The following is a 16,712-nucleotide window of genomic DNA, read 5'->3' as shown; positions in this document are numbered from 1 at the left end:
TTGTGAGTGTCTGAAGACTGGGTGGGCAGGAAGCTCAATCATACTATGAAGAAGGCAAACAATGATGTAACATTACAATGTATTTTGTTCAAATATAATATATACAATATGTACAAATTAAAGTGAAGCAACAGTGCAAATAACAATGGGGTAAAAACAGCTAACAAATAAGGGATCACAGTTGGCTATTAACAGTAGAGAAGACGGACAGAACATGTACTTTGCTGTACTCCATTAATCTCAATGGTGAATAGAGGATAAACAACATACTCCAGAACAAGTAGTGCAACATGTCACACGCTTATGATTGATATTTCACTATTACCCCAAAATATGACAGCTATAATAGCTCCAGTTTTGTGAAGTTTGTGTTTTGATGAACCTAACAGCCATGGAAACTAACACAGAATAAAGGGCTGCACATACATGATACAATTCTTAGAGATAAACAATCAGTCAGGTTCGAATGCTACATTGATGGAGCAATTTACATCTCCCAGTCCCTGGGCGTCAATCTTCCTCCGGTGGCCCTTGGACAGCACACGGTGCAACAGGCTAGGGGAGCTGTGGGCTGAGCCTGACTTTGAGGAAGCCTCGTGTCCCAGGGCACGGAAGAAGCTCTCTTTCTCATGCCTGGGGACCTTTGGAGTACTACGACCGCTGCATACATAAAGAGGGAAACAAACACAGAGGGCTTCTTGTTGATTCTCTGTGACCCAATTTATAGAAGTCCTAATGGAGGGGAAAACTGCATAAGGTGGTAGTTTTTTAACTGTACTGAGGACAACTACAATCAACTGAAGTCAATCCTCTGTGGTTTTGTTGAGTGGGGAGGAGGTGGGATAGGATCACAGATGTTCTCACCTTGTGCAGCCACAGGGGGCATCAGGAGCTGCATCCTTGGATGAACTCTGTAACGAGCTTGGATTGGCATTCACTGGCCCATGATCATCACTCTGTAAACACATACCGAACTCACTTAGACATGCCAAAATTAGACCTTCTGGTCAACGTCCATGATTACATCATCAAGCTTTTGTCCAACAACTAGTTGGGACGGTTTATTTCTGTTGAGTTAATTGCCAGGAAGCTATGTTATATACTGTTGAAGTCGGAAGTTTACATACACTTAGGTTGGAGTCATTAAAACTAGTTTTTCAACCACTCCACAAGTTTCTTGTTAACAAACTATAGTTTTGGCAAGTCGGTTAGGACATCTACTTTGTGCGTGCGTGACAAGTTATTTTTCTAACAATTGTTTACAGACAGATTGTTTCACTTATAATTCACTGTATCACAATTCCAGTGGGTCAGACGTTTACATACACTAAGTTAAATGTGTCTTTAAACAGCTTGGAAAATTCCAGAAAATTATGTCATGGCTTTAGAAGCTTCTGATAGGCTAATTGACATAATTTGAGTCAATTGGAGGTGTACCTGTGGATGTATTTCAAGGCCTACCATCAAACTCAGTGCCTCTTTGCTTGACATCATGGGAAAATCAAAAGAAATCAGCCAAGACCTCAGAAAAAAAATTGTAGATCTCCACAAGTCTGGTTCATCCTTGGGAGCAATTTCCAAATGCCTGATGGTACCACGTTCATCTGTACAAACAATAGTACGCAAGTATAAACACCATGGAACCACGCAGCCGCCATAGGCCGTTCAGCAAGGAAGAAGCCACTGCTCCAAAACCGCCATAAAAAAAGCCAGACTACGGTTTGCAACTGCACATGGGGACAAAGATTGTACTTTTTGGAGAAATGTCCTCTGGCCTGCAAGCTGAAGAACACCATCCCAACAATGAAGCACGGGGGTGGCAGCATCATTTTGTGGGGGTGCTTTGCTGCAGGAGGGACTGGTGCACTACACAAAATAGATGGCATCATGAGGGAGGAAAATTATGTGGATATATTGAAGCAACATCTCAAGACATCAGTCAGGAAGTTAAACCTTGGGCGCAAATGGGTCTTCCAAATGAACAATGACCCCAAGCATACTTCCAAAGTTGTGGCAAAATGGCTTAAGGACAACAAAGTCAAGGTATTGGAGTGACCATCACAAAGCCCTGGCCTCAAATCTATAGAAAATTTGGGGGCAGAACTGAAAAAGCGTGTGTGAGCAAGGAGGCCTACAAACCTGACTCAGTTACAGTAGCTCTGTCAGGAGGAATGGGCCAAAATTCACCCAACTTATTGTGGAAGGCTACCTGAAACGTTTGACCCAAGTTAAACAATTTAAAGGCAATGCTACCAAATACTAATTGAGTGTATGTAAACTTCTGACCTACTGGGAATGTGATGAAAGAAATAAAAGCTGAAATAAATCACTCTAGTATTATTCTGAAATTTCAAATTCTTAAAATAAAGTGGTGATCCTAACTGACCTAAGACAGGGAATTTTTACTAGGATTACATGTCAGGAATTGTGAAAAACTGAGTTTAAATGTATTTGGTTAAGGTGTATGTAAACTTCCGACTTCAACTGTATCTACACGGTAAGTTCTACACTGTCAAAACATTCTTAATCTCTTTTTAGTGCAATATCTGGATGATGTACCTTAATGAAAGGTTGTTCACAAAACAAAAATTAAAAAAACATTCTACATTCCTTTTTTTATCTTGCTTTTCAGCAGTCAGGGAAAAACCTTACCTGGTTCAGTCTGGTCACACATGCGGTTGGAAAGTACCCCTCTGCCCCGTTCTGTAGACGCCCGAACCACCACGACGGCTCATCTCTGAAGAGAACTTGGATGATGTCACCCTGACAGAGTTGAAGTTCATCTGGCCATTGAGGCCTGTAGTTGACTGCTGCTACTACCTGAAGGTGAAGAAGTAAGATGCCACTGTAACTCAATAAGAGACAAAGTACTACTCAAGGAATAGTTGACCTATTTTTGGTTCCAACTTCAAAAACCACTTTCATTTGTTAATGCAAGATAATAAGAGTTGAGGATGCTCTCTCCCTTTACCTGAAACAACTGAAGTTACAACTCATTGCACTCAGAATATTACATCATGCTACAAATCCTATTCTTGAGATTTAATTAATATACTTAATTCATTAATTGTCTATCTTGATGAACCAACAGGTTACAGAGGCCAAACCCAGCCACTGCGCTTTCATTCAAAATGTCCCCACAGAAGACCAGATAAGAGGATTATCTTGTCTTAAATTACAAGTACTGTATATCCTCCTTACACTGACATCAGTGACATGTATACTTTGCCAGGAGAGAGACAATACCGTGGACAGTGTATTTGTTGCTCTATATAAAAACAGTAGTTACTGTACAGTTTATGAGCACAGAAGTTTGATAATAATTTGTTACTGAACACTAGCCAAAGAGAGGGATAAGAGTCTATCTATGTCTCCTGTTCCTCATGTCTGTCAACAGTCCAAGGCTCTCTGGAGTTGATCTCCTTTAAATAACCAATAGAGAGAGCTATATATAGATGGTCCTTAGCTGTGATGTGGAAAAAGGAGAGGGGGTCAAGGCCTGCCTGGAGGAGTAGACTACACTGCTTCCCTCAAGTCATTCCCTTATGTCACTTTCTGCTGAGAAAGTCCACCAATCACATCGGACTAATCTTGCTAAATCAATTCCAAATAGATCTTCTAGCTCTACTGTATACCGTATAATGTTTTCACTGTGTTCATCTTATCATCCATTCATGTTGTTGCTCCATTCCTCTGGTCTAAATGACAACACATCTTGATCCTCTGCAGAACGTCATCCTGACACTAGATCGTTCACATCTGTGCTTGCGATACATTTGATGTTCTGGTTGCGACTTACTATACATGTAGCTCTCAATAATGAGAAATCATTAACATACCTTCACTGCTTCCCTAGGCCTGTATCTTGTTCTTGCTCTACAAGCTGATAAAAAAAGGGTAGATATGAAGTCATAAAGAGCTGTTAGGCAAGATGACAGCAAAACTATGATAGGCTACTGAAAACCAGTTAATGAAAATACCCTGAAAAAGCAAATAAATGAATCCTCTATGCACAATAACAACCTCAATAAAGACCAGGACAGTATGACAACATGAGACTAGCCCATAATAGAACTGGGGCCGTAATGGATCAAGAGTATCAGAGTACTCTAGGATAAGTTACTTCCTCTTCATGCATTATTATTAATTGTGATTCAAGGCAAAACTAATCCTAAATCAGCACTCATACACTGAGAAACAGAGAGGATTGCAGGTGGTACTCACCTTGTGGGGAGAAGACAGTGGTGAACACCTCAAAGTGCCCATCACTCTGCACATAGATCTTCTGCATCCTCTCCTGCTGTGTCTGAGACACTGTCTAGCAGCTCCACACTATAGCACGCCGCTTTAAATAACACCAGTGTCACTAATCCCACTGCACAGAAACACAGTAACACATACCCTTTCTCTCCATCACACATACACACCTCACACGCATGTCACACACACACCCTTTCTATCCATCACACACACGCAAGTCGCATACAGTGTTTCTTCGAACTCGCTGACACCTTTGAATCTATTTTCATCTGCAATCTGTCATTTTGATTCACACGAATGCGAAACAAAACTGAGCTCAACAAAAAGTAAGATTGATCCACCATTAACATTTTAAATCATTGCCATGTAAAAACACAAGTATAATGTACTGCAGATTTTTTTCTGTCTACTCCTCATTCATTTGTAGCCCACACACAAAAAAAGTGTTCACACATTTAAATTACCATTAATTAAATTGCAATACTTAATCTATTGAAATTCTTATTTTCTTATTCAGAAAACATTTAATTTGATATATGCATATATGAACAGGAGTGAAAAAAGTAGAAACATTGCCAAGACAAGCAAAGAAAACAGAAACTAAAATGATTTAATGATTTTAAGGGATCAGAGTCATGTACGTTTTGAATATAAATGATTCTGTATCCTAAAATGCATTTATTTTGACATCCAGTTATGTCCTGCTTTACATCAAGACCTAACAGTAATGAGGATTTAGCGTAACTTTATTTCCATGTCAATATACAGTATCTATCATTAATAAGGATAAATATCATTGCACCCTATTCCCTATATAGTGCACCAGTTTTGACCAAAAGTGAATAGGATGCCATTTGGGATGCAATGATATTCTGTATCATATTGATACCTTAACTTGGCTCTCTTTCTCTCAATGGACCTTAAAAGCTCGCCTAGTGTGCTCTCCTGGGTTAACCTACTTAAAAGCAGCCAGATCAGACTTTCTTAGCATTAGGGCACACTTTACATAACAGTTAACCTGAATAATCTGGAAACTAGATTAAAAGAATAGTACACTTCTAAGAATGACGCAACACTGTCATAACAATGTAGTCCAGTCCAGACCAGTAGTCTATTCTCAAATGAATGGGGAGGGGAACATGACAGCAACGGTGTACTATATTGTAGTACATACAAACCAAAACCAACATTTGAAATCGGGGTAATATACTGTATAATCAAATAAGGAACCTTATCATTTAATTGTATCTATCAATAAAGGGAGAATGGGATGGCAAACCGGTGAGAGGCTACGTCTCAAATGGCACCCTATTCCCTATATAGTGCCCAATGTTTAACCAGAGCCATATGGGTCCTGGTCAAAAGTAGTGTGCTGTATAGGAAATAGCACAGAGTCCTTTGGGCTCTTATCATCTCACACAGGTACAGTATGAGAGTGGGTGATGACGCATAAGAGAGCCAGTCTTAGTACAGCTTCAGGGAGGCCTCAAACAAATTAGTCAAATCTTCCTCTGTGTGTTCCCTAGGAGACAGCTTTGTCACCCTTTCCTGCAAGAGACCAGTGACACGATCAGGGGCAGACAGAGGAAATGCCAGTCAGAAAAAGAGACATAGTACATGTAATGAAAAAGGAAAGTAGCACTGGCTCACTAAACTCTCCTTGCTTGTGGGTTTATTACCAACATCTGGGCTCAATAGTCTTCATCAGGCCGTGAAAGAACATGTCTTGCACATCTAATGTGAAACATTTCTAATGTGTAGTTACCTGAGGTATTGTTCCTCTCACTAGGTCAGGTATGTCATCCTTGGTGTAGCCGACAGCACTCAGACCGTCCTCTACCTTCAGGTCATAGAGGAACTGTCTCAGGGTGTCGGCCAGGAGCAGCCCAGCGTCCTCCCTCTTGGTGTTGCTCACGTCAGCCCCTGAGGAGAGACATGGAGGGATGTGAACTTGACGTCACAAAATCAGTGAGGAAACAATAGTGCCACGCATGCATGACACCTCTTACTGCACCTACACTGCACTAACCAGAGCACTGTTTATGGTATAGATTACCATTTGAGACTAAGCCATGGTAAAAGGAAATTACAATTGAGAATATATTTGTGTTAGTATTTAATGACAACACTGTTGGGGGTGTTGTAGAGAAGAGTTGCTGTTACCAAGTATCTCTGCTGCCTCCAGGTGGCGCTCTGGACACATACTGGCAGTGAAGGCAAAGACAGCAGGAGAGGTCAGAACCACGGACAGACCATGAGGCTATGGGACAGAAGAGCAACACATGGGAACTATTAATGCTTGATAGTTAAACTGTGAATGGAGATACATATTTCTGAAACAATATATTTGTTATATACAGGTAACTGCCAAAATAAAGGAAACACTTCAGTAAATGAGGGATACTAAGTATAATGAACAAAAATATTAACACAACAATTTCAAAGATTTTACTGAGTTACAGTTCATATAAGGAAATCAGTCAAATTAAATCAATTCAATTCTAATCTATGGATTTCACATGACTGGGCAGGGGCGCAGCCGGGTGGCTGGTATCAGATGATCACGCAGGTTAAGATCCCGCAGGTTAAGAAGCCAGATGTGGAGGTCCTGGGCTGGCGTGGTTACACGTGGTCTGCGATTGTGAGGCCGTTTGGACGTACTTCCAAATTCTCTAAAATGCTGTTGGAGGCGGCTTATGGTAGAGAAATGAACATTTAATTCTCTGGCAACAGCTCTAGTGGACATTCCTGCAGTTCGCATGCCAATTGCACTCTCCCTCAAAACTTGAGACATCTGTTGCATTGTGTTGCGTGACAAAACTGCACATTTTAGAGTGACCTTTTATTGCCCCCAGCACAAGGTGCACCTGTGTAATGATAATACTGTTTAATCAGTTTCTTGATATGCTACACCTGTCAGGTGGATGGATTATCTTGGCAAAAGGAGAAATGCTCACTAACAGGAATGTAAACAAATTTGTTCACAACATTTGAGAGAAATAAGCTTTTGGTGCATATGGAAGATTTCTGCGATCTTTGATTTCAGCTCATGAAACATGGGACCAACACTTTACATGTTGCGTAAACATTTCTGCTCAGAATATATATTGAAAGCAGGTGCTTCCACACAGGTGAGGTTCCTGAGTTAATTAAACAATGAACATGCCATCATGCTGAGTCATGCATAAAAATGCCCAGTTGCCCAGTATTTTGGCTACCATGGCTAGAAGAAGACATCTCAGTGACTTTGAAAGAGGAGACAAAAGAGTATAGGGGGTTTAAAGATTGTGTGTGTCTCAGTCACCAGATCTCAACCCAATTGAACACTTATGGGAGATTCTGGAGAGGCACCTGAGACAGCGTTTTTTCACCACCATCAACAAGATACCAAGTTATGGGCCTCCCGAGTGGCGCAGTGGTCTAAGGCACTGCATCGCAGTACCACTAGAGATTCTTTTTTTTTTTTTTTTTGTAAAGATACCAAATTATGGAATTTCTCCAATAGAGTTCCAGACACTTGTAGAATCTATGCGAAGGCGGCCTAACGCCCTATTAAAACACTTAATGTTGGTGTTTCCGTTATGTTGGTGTTTCCTTTATTTTGGCAGTTACCTGTAAATATACACTGAGTATACCAAACATTAAGAACACCTTCCTAATATTGAATTGCACCCTTGATACAAACGGGTACTACCATACCCCATTCAAAAGGCACTTAAATATTTTGTCTGGCCCATTCACAATCCATTGTCTCAATTGTCTCAAGGCTTAAAAATCCTTCTTTAAATCTGTCTCCTCCCCTTCATCTACACTGATTGAAGTGACATCAGTAAGGCATCATAGCTTTCACCTGGTCAGTCTATGCCATGGAAAGAGCAGGTGTTCTCAATGGTTTATAAACTCAGTGTATATATCAAACATGGAGCAGAATACCAATGAAAATACATTATATCAGTGTCAAAACTATGGTTATAGAGATCATAGATATTTGGAACTAAATATATAGAATTTTCAATTATATAAAGGTCAAATTTAACAGACATTTTTCAATAATAAGATTGCTTTGTATTGGTTCTAAAACGAAGAAAAGGACCAGAATAGCTTTACCACGACAGGGTGATCCACATTGTAGCCCTTAGCCATGTAAGTCTTCACATTTCCAGCAATAGGATAAGACATACCGTGGCTAGAAAATGAACAAAAAGGGTCTTATCAGTCACATTAATCATCAATCACAGGACACACTGTAACTATTCATATAAGGAAGGGGATGCGTGCAGTTTCAATCATTATAAAGGCGTAATGAACCATATGTTTACTTTACCATAAGTGGACCCCAGCATTTCCAAACCCGATCCCGGCAAACACACTGGCAAGATGCATGCTGGACCTGGCCTTTACATCCTCAGCATCGTTCACCGCCCTTAGAGGGAGAAAGTGAACAGTTGATGACATCTTCTACATCAGCACTAATAATAAGAAACCACTGATAATAATATTCCAAAATAGACAGAAGTGATTTTTAGGGGATACAACTGTGGAATAACTAGTGGAAGCCTCATTAGGAAGGCGTTTACCGTTTCATGTACTTGGCCACTACATTCAGAGCATGTCTGGACCAGACATCACTAATGGGGTTACTGCCCTGGTAGGCCGGCCGGTTGATGGGGTTGGGAGGGCAGGGCCTGCGCATGTTGTAGGGAAGAGCCGTGTAGGACTCCAGGGCATGGCTGCATAAGGACACACAAAGAGAACAGATGAAGAAAATAACTTAATCCAACTCCTATTTTTCTAATCAGTCACTTCTATCTGGCACCACCTTGACGTCATAAGAGCACAGAGTGGGGAAAAGGTCAAAGGCCTCTGCAGCATGTCGGTAGAGAGAAGCATGTTGATGAATGAGTTCTTTGGTTTATAAGTTGATAAAAGATGTGAATGTAGCCTTAAAAACATAATAATATGTTACACAGACTGACTGATTGAATGTGATCAATATACACTACTGTTCAAAAGATTGGGGTCACTTAGAAATGTCCTTGTTTTTGAAAGAAAAGCACTTTTTTTTGTTAATTTAAAATATCATCAAATTGGTCAGACATACAGTTTAGACATTGTTAATGTTGTAAATGACTATTGTAGCTGGAAACGGCAGATTTCTTTAATGGAATATCTACATAGGCGTACAGAGTCCCATTATCAGCAACCATCACTCCTGTGTTCCAATGGCACGTTGTGTTAGCTAATCCAAGTTGATCATTTTAAAAGGCTAATTGATCATTAGAAAACCCTTTTGCAATTATGTTAGCACAGCTGAAAACTGTTGTCCTGATTAAAGAAGCAATAAAACTGGCCTTCTTTAGACTAGTTGAGTATCTGGAGCATCAGCATTTGTGGGTTCGATTACAGGCTCAAAATGGGCAGAAACAAAGAACTTTCTTCTGAAACTCGTCAGTCTATTCTTGTTCTGAGAAATTCAGGCTATTCCTTGCGAGAAATTGCCAAGAAACTGAAGATCTGGTACAACGCTGTGTACTACTCCCTTCACAGAACAGCGCAAACTGCCTCTAACCAGAATAGAAAGAGGAGTGGGAGGCCCCGGTGCACAACTGAGCAAGAGGACAAGTACATTAGAGTGTCTAGTTTGAGAAACAGACGCCTCACAAGTCCTCAACTGGCAAAATGTTGAAAAGGGGAAGGGGGCTGAATACTTTACGAATGCACTGAATACAGTATATTTACATACCATAGCACATCAAAACCGCTGTTGGCAGCCACCCTCTCGGGCATATGCAGAGTGTGGAGGGGATCCACTATTCCAAGAGTCGGCTTAATGGCTCGGCTGGCGATGCCTGAATAGATGAACCAGAAGACAAGCAAGTCATACTGAGTCATACATTGCAACATACAGTATGAATTGAATTATCATTTGAATGTGAGGCCAGCAATGCAACTAAGGAGAGAGATAGCTGTGGCCTGACAAAGTGTTTTTACCAGTTTTTGCTTTCAGTTTTTCGAAGTCAAAGATGGCAACACCTGTTGTCTCACTGCCAGTTCCTGCTGTTGTGGGAACTTAAGAGAAAAATAGTTGCCATGTGACTAACATGTACAAGTTTAGCCTATATTAGGAAAACTCCATATCTGCACATCCATTAAATTGTTCTAAAAGTGTATGACATATTAATTTCGTCCCTGAGAGGATTTGAGGTACAGTCTAACAAGATCAGGTGTGCACAACCATCCACAAAAAAATCTCTGTAATCTATAATAGTCATAGTAAACACACATTTATATACAGTGTACATAAAACAAATTCTAAATGGTCCAGTGTACCAGGGTCAGTTAGTTCCTAAACCTATTAACCTCAGTGTGTAATTGTGACTGGGGGTCATAGTACCTGCGATCAGGGGCTTGAGAGCACCTGTAATAGGCTTTCCCTTCCCTATAGGCGCATTGACAAAGTCTAGGAAATCCGCGTCGGGATGGCAGGCATACAGGTTGGCAGCTTTACAGGTGTCAATCACTGAGCCTCCACCCACAGCAACGTAAATGTCAAACGTTTCTTTCTTCGCAAAAGCTATGGCCTCCTTGAAGCTGTATATTAAAGAGCGAAAGTGATTACTTTATTGAAAATTCATCCCTTGATTGACTTTTGTATTACGCTTTTCATCCATACATTTACTCCAAATTAGGAAAAACTATAATCAATATCAAATGTAATGATGAAATTCCAGTCAAGATGTATGCCATACCTTGGGTGTAGGCTGTCATTGTAAATAAGAATTTGTTCTTAACTGACTTGCCTAGTTAAATAAATTAAATAGAAAATACAGTCATTGAAAATAAGTGTCCCAAATGGCACTCTATTCCCTATATACGGTAGTGCATTACTTGTGACCAGAGCCCTATGGACCCTGCTCTGTTCAAAAGTAGTGCACTATATAGGGAATAGCTAGGGTGCCAATTGGAACGCACAAGGGTTACCTGGAGTCTGTTGGCTCCACCCGAACATTGTCATAAACTTTGTAGTTAACCCCGTTCTGAACTAGAGACTCCAACACGGCCTCGACAGGAGAGAGCTGAGACAGATTATTGTCCGTCATAAGACACACGTTACGGGCTCCCATGTTCTGAAGATCCTGCAATTTAAAAGAAAATCACAAAATAGGAGAGTTATTCACGTCTTAGACAAAATCTTATATGATTAATGTTCAAAGCATCATATGCATTTCAATTTTAGGCCTGTTCATGTCTCTTCTATTATTGAAACGTTTTACTTGTGAACACAACCCTTTACCATTTAGGAAGAACAATTATATTATGTAAACATGAGTTGTTTCATATCTTGTCATGAATAGCATCAACAAATAGCAGAGACTTATTTACCATACCAATTTCCCGTGTGACACCCTCTCCATATCTAATGTTTGAGCTCGCCATCTGAAACCAAATAATAACATGAAAAATATGGTTAACGTTGGCCAACATCCCAAGGAAGAATACTGTTGACTACTTTTCATTAATAAAATAGAGAAATAGATATCTTAGAAAAGTGTCAGTACACCTTTTTTTGCAGTACTTTAGCCTAAAGACTACTTTAAATCTTTTTAAAAAGGGGTTTTATGCTGAGCCTCATGACAGTAGTTGGATTATATTGTTGGTTTTACTTTAATTAATAACTGTCATGTCTGCTTATTAGTAGGGCTTATTTAATTATTTTGAAAAGCTTCTGTGGCCATGTCAAAGTCAAATGAGTGAAAATATGGTTAAATAGTTCAAGTTACCTCAAATGCATAATCCGTTTTTCTTCCACAGTCATGTCCTGAAGCTAGAGCACAAACATTACAACTTTAAAACATGTTGTGACAGGGTAACAACCACAGTTTTGTTCCATGTTTCTATGGACCCTAATTAGTGGTACACATGTACACATTTATTTTATTTTTTAAAGTGAGAGTGTACTGTCCTCCTTGAGGTGTTTCTAACCAAAAAAGATAGCCAAACTCCATTCAAGAACTGAACCAGAGTCAGGGATAGGCTTTCCGTAAACCTCTGGTTTTAATAAATAAACCGGAGTAAAGAGCTATGCTTATGCAGGCATAACAAAAGGATGGCAGCAGATCATCATGAGTGCATCAGACTATTGAGAAATGTTCTTAATTGAATAAAACACTTCCTGTTTCCTGTTTATCAATCCACATAAGAAAGTACCATAGAATTAGTGCAAGCTAGATGCAGCTAAATAAAATGGCCACTGGGTGCCACCTTACTTTTAACGTAAGTTGGTTACCAAACCTTCAGTCATTTTTAGCTAAAAGGAGTAAGACCTCTGACACAGTTCTCAGGTGGAAGGAAGGCAGAATTGCCCAGTACCACGGGCCTCCCGAGTGGTGCAGCGGTCTAAGGCACTGCATCACTACAGACCTGGGTTTGATCCCAGGCTGTGTCACAACTCGCCGTGACCGGGAGTCCCATATGGTGGCGCACAATTGGCCCAGCGTCGTCCGGGGGGGGGGGGGGGGGGGGTTTACTTGGCTGGTTTAATTGGATGTTAAGAAGCGCGGTTTGGCGGGTCATGTTTCAAAGATACATGACTCGACCTTTGCCTCCCGAGCCCGTTGGGGAGTTGCTGCGATAAGACAAGATCGATATTGGGGAGAAAAAGGGGGTAAAAGGGAGTAAAATAAAAAAATAAGTGCCAAGGGCCACTCATTGCGGGTCAATGGGATCTCGCTGAGCGTGGTAGGGTTTGAGTCCGTTGTCGACGTAGGCGGTATGCTTGAGTCCGAAATGGGCCTCGGATTGGGAGAGGAGGCCCGGGTGCTCGGAGGGGGAAAGGAGCAACCCAGCTGTTTGTGTTGTCATTTTCAGTCGGGCTGCCTTTGAATTCATGGAAGAAATCACCATGTTGCTACCCGCAGCGTTGTCCGGGTTAGGGTTTGGCCTAGGTTGGCCGTCACTGTAAACTGACTTCACTAGTTAAATAAAAAAATATATATATTAAAAAATGTGACAATGAACACAACCCGAAAGCACTGAATGGTCTGTGTTACCACATTAATAGGTCTACACCCTGCTGTAGGATGCGTTGATCAACTGATTGACAGGTGTAGGCCTACTGTAGATTGACAAACTTTCCTCTAGTGTGGATGCTCGCCAACATGTTTTCGAGCCCGGACTCGCGATAAGCTTCTTTAAAATAACTGAGACTTTTACTGCAATACTGCCATCTGTAGGATGATAATGAGAGTCCTTAACTTTGTTATGGTTGCAATTATGGAAAACTGTTTGTTCAAGTCCATCTAAGTCATAATTTATAATTGGCTATGTGGAATTTTGTTCCAGGAAATAATCACGGTCATCTGGTGAGGTTAGCATAGGGCTAACGTGTGCCAGGTTATCTGATGGGACCAGTTACAATGTAGCGTTCTTTCAAGCGTAAATAAATCAACGATTTTAATTGGCTGATGTGCATTTTGACACGGAGAAACTGTTTTATAATGTTCGCAATTATGGGCACAGTTTCCTGTTTATTACACCACATAAGAAAGTACGATAGAATAAGTGCAACCTAGATACAAATAAATACAATTTCCCCAGGTGGCGCTAAATCACTAGGTGCATAGAAAACTTGAATGAGAGGCAGAACAGAGCTTTTGCACATGAAGCTGTGTTAGGTGTTACATACATGTTACAATTAACTTAATTAACAATAACGCTGTGTGTTATAATAAACAGGTTATTTTATCCAACTACTACCTTGGTGGAATGTATGAGAATGGGCAGGGCATCTGCACCTGTAAATGGGGGAAAAAACGTCATTTTCATAAGCAGTGTAATCATTTGACGCAAACCCGCGAGTGAAACGAAGTTGGGTTGACGTCGATGCTTGCACTGCCATCTGGCTACTACATAACAAGTTAGGTAGGGGCCTAGCTATATTAGATAACTACCTTAAGTAACCACTACCTCAAGTGCATTTAACAATCTTGTATTTGTGCATTTTGGCGATTAGGAATCAACTTACGCTGCTTTTTCAAGTTGCCTGAGCAAATGCACAATCCTGTCGCGTCCTGCCATGTTGTACTTCTTCCTTCGGCTTTTGGGTTGATTTATGAGTTCAACTCGAGGGAGTCGAAGTCTGGAATTTGAACTGATACACGAGCGCCCCTTACTGTACCGAATGTGAAAAGATATAGGACATGGGTCAGACCTATGAGGTTACCCAAGGCTCTACCACTCACGTCATGACGAGGAAAGCACCATTTCCATTTACTGTAACAGGCAGTAGAGTTAACAAACTGTAAGAGAAAGATGGCCTAGTCCTACTATTCAAAATATAATTTAGGGCAGCCAAAATATTAATGTTCAATATCAAGTTCAACTCATAGGAAAAGGAGGGCGACGATCAGCTGAGATCACAACCTATCTCCTGGGGGTTTAGATTGATTCATTGCACATCATAGGCCTAAGCTATAACTGCATCCTAGTTTTCATACTTGGATGAATAACAATCAATAATAGCATCTCTGCCCTTTACTGCCAGTGAGTGACAGTCAGACATGTGATTACGTAGCCTACATCAAGTGATGTGAGGAAGAGCACTTTAGACAGTTAGCCTTTACGCAACACGCAGCCTAACGGACTGTCAACCCCAAAGTTGCCTTACCACATAGGCTGCCACTGTTGCGGTTGTCACTAGAGAGTGAAAATGCCCTGGGAAAAAAACGTATTCCCCACCATAGATGTGTGTCACCATGAAATCTCTCACGTTTCATTCATATCTACTTCCGGTGTCCCCATCATTAAAATATAAATATGTTTTATTATGGCGGTAATTCTAATTCTGTGGTCCCCTTACCCCTGTGACCTCTAATCTTCCACATATACTGTACAACCTGCAAGGTGCCAGCCCAGAGACATTATTAATGGTTATATACAGCACTGATACCAGACAATCTAAAGGAAGAGACTGATAAGGAATAAGGTATGTTGGCTACTGTAACTGAATGTTTGATAAGTGGAAAGTCACTCAGTTCATGTGGATAAATCACTTGAAGCAGACTTAGGTTTACATCATGTTTATGCGTAGTATCTGTCTTGTAAAGGCACCTCTATTCTCCATACCTCCGTCACTGATCGTTTCATTCAGCTGGATGGGTTTTTTCCACCAAGTGACTCACAGTGATTTAGTACCTGTGTTGTGTTCACTCGCACCGCTACACTACATGTGTCAGCTCTGGCCGGTGTTAACCAGGGCATGAGGAGATCCGTGTTGTGCCGTGATGATGGTATCAGAGGGGACAGACTAGCCAGGCAGCGAAAGAAACTCCATGTCCTTAGCCTGCTCTAAAAAGAGCAATTTCTCTGTGCCCTTTCAGTATCAGCGTGGTGCAGCCAACACCATTTCTCTGAGACTGTGATACAGCTGGCTGTTCCAAATGGCACCCTATTCCCTATTTAGTGCACTGCTTTTGACCAAAACTAGTGCACTATGTAGGGAATAGGGTGCCATTTGGGATGCACAGACACAATGTTATTGTATAACAGTCCCAACATGCTGCAGCTGGAAAGGGCTCCTCCCATTAAACACCTAGCAGCAGCACTGTCATTCCCAATATGAGAGATCAGCCAATGAGTACCTTCAATTTTAAATTGTTCCAACTGAGTTGTATTCAGAAGTGTATTTTCAGAGTTGTATTCTGTGATGTGGATTTGAGAGTTTGGTTCAGGTATTGGCATCACAATGCCATACCATTTATAGTTAATTTAGCTTATCATGAATTGTTTAGTTTTTGTAACTTTGTACAAGTAAAATAAATAATTGTATTCACCTAATAACATTTGCATGTGGAATACCAGTAGATCTTTTAATATGTAATTTTCATAGAATAAATGTATTGTTGTTCACTTCAGAGCAATTGTTTCTCATCCATCTTGAAATACTCTGTTCTATTCTCAGATACAGGGTCATAGTGTGTGAGGCCCTTTAATTCATCATTACAGCATTTAATTTAATTTCATAACACAGCTAATGAAAATGACATAACGTACATTATATCCATACTGCATGAAGATCATCACTATCGGATACACACGTCTTGCTTTCTCCATCACACTCTCATGGATCTAATTACAATGATTCATTATGGGTCAGTGGAGGGCTTGTGACATGAGACTGATCACCAGAAAAAATGTTAATTGGATAGACAGGCCACATGATGCATCTGCAATATTCATAGCACAAATTATTTGAGAATATGGTAGGGAGTTTCCATGAAGTCCACAGCTTCATGCAATTTCTCTTGTAGTCTTTTTACATCAACATAAATATTACGTTTATTTGAATTGATGCAAGTAAGTGTACATGATAGTAATGAATAAGTAATAATAAGATGCATTTGAATGCATGGTCTGAGAGTTCCCCCTTTTGGATGAGCAACGAGAGGAAGGAG

The 16,712-nt window shown here is 40.5% G+C and overlaps 1 protein-coding gene and 1 long non-coding RNA gene across 2 annotated transcripts; both read right to left on the bottom strand.

Annotated features, from left to right (window-relative positions):
• Window positions 1-62: 62 nt before the first annotated feature.
• LOC120055916 lies at window positions 63-3,451 on the bottom strand. Its single transcript, XR_005477731.1, has 3 exons — window positions 2,653-3,451; window positions 865-956; window positions 63-660 (listed from the first exon to the last, which is right to left on the bottom strand). It is a non-coding gene; the product is annotated as an uncharacterized LOC120055916 (long non-coding RNA).
• A 1,394-nt stretch (window positions 3,452-4,845) lies between these two features.
• Window positions 4,846-14,413, bottom strand: adhfe1 (alcohol dehydrogenase iron containing 1). Its single transcript, XM_039003962.1, has 14 exons — window positions 14,285-14,413; window positions 14,017-14,054; window positions 12,042-12,085; window positions 11,644-11,697; window positions 11,242-11,396; window positions 10,655-10,851; window positions 10,252-10,329; window positions 10,004-10,109; window positions 8,838-8,990; window positions 8,585-8,683; window positions 8,368-8,446; window positions 6,424-6,520; window positions 6,026-6,183; window positions 4,846-5,808 (listed from the first exon to the last, which is right to left on the bottom strand). Exons 1-14 carry the CDS (start codon window positions 14,335-14,337, stop codon window positions 5,725-5,727), a joined length of 1,395 nt encoding a protein of 464 aa, XP_038859890.1. The 5' UTR covers window positions 14,338-14,413; the 3' UTR covers window positions 4,846-5,724.
• Between the last annotated feature and the right edge of the window lie 2,299 nt (window positions 14,414-16,712).

The sequence above is a fragment of the Salvelinus namaycush genome, chromosome 11 (assembly GCF_016432855.1).
Source record: "Salvelinus namaycush isolate Seneca chromosome 11, SaNama_1.0, whole genome shotgun sequence".
In the NCBI taxonomy this organism is placed as follows: domain Eukaryota; kingdom Metazoa; phylum Chordata; class Actinopteri; order Salmoniformes; family Salmonidae; genus Salvelinus; species Salvelinus namaycush.
The sequence above is the reverse complement of the archived record's forward strand: the minus strand, read 5'-3'. Positions and strand labels throughout refer to the sequence as shown.

Coding starts and splice junctions, on each gene's coding strand:
- adhfe1 (XM_039003962.1), bottom strand. CDS start 14,337: ATGGCAGGACGCGACAGGATTGTGCATTTGCTCAGGCAACTTGAAAAA. Junction 12,086..14,016: donor TTCTCATACATTCCACCAAG/GTAGTAGTTGGA, acceptor TTTGTGCTCTAG/CTTCAGGACATGACTGTGGA. Junction 11,397..11,643: donor TCACACGGGAAATTGGTATG/GTAAATAAGTCT, acceptor TTTAAATTGCAG/GATCTTCAGAACATGGGAGC.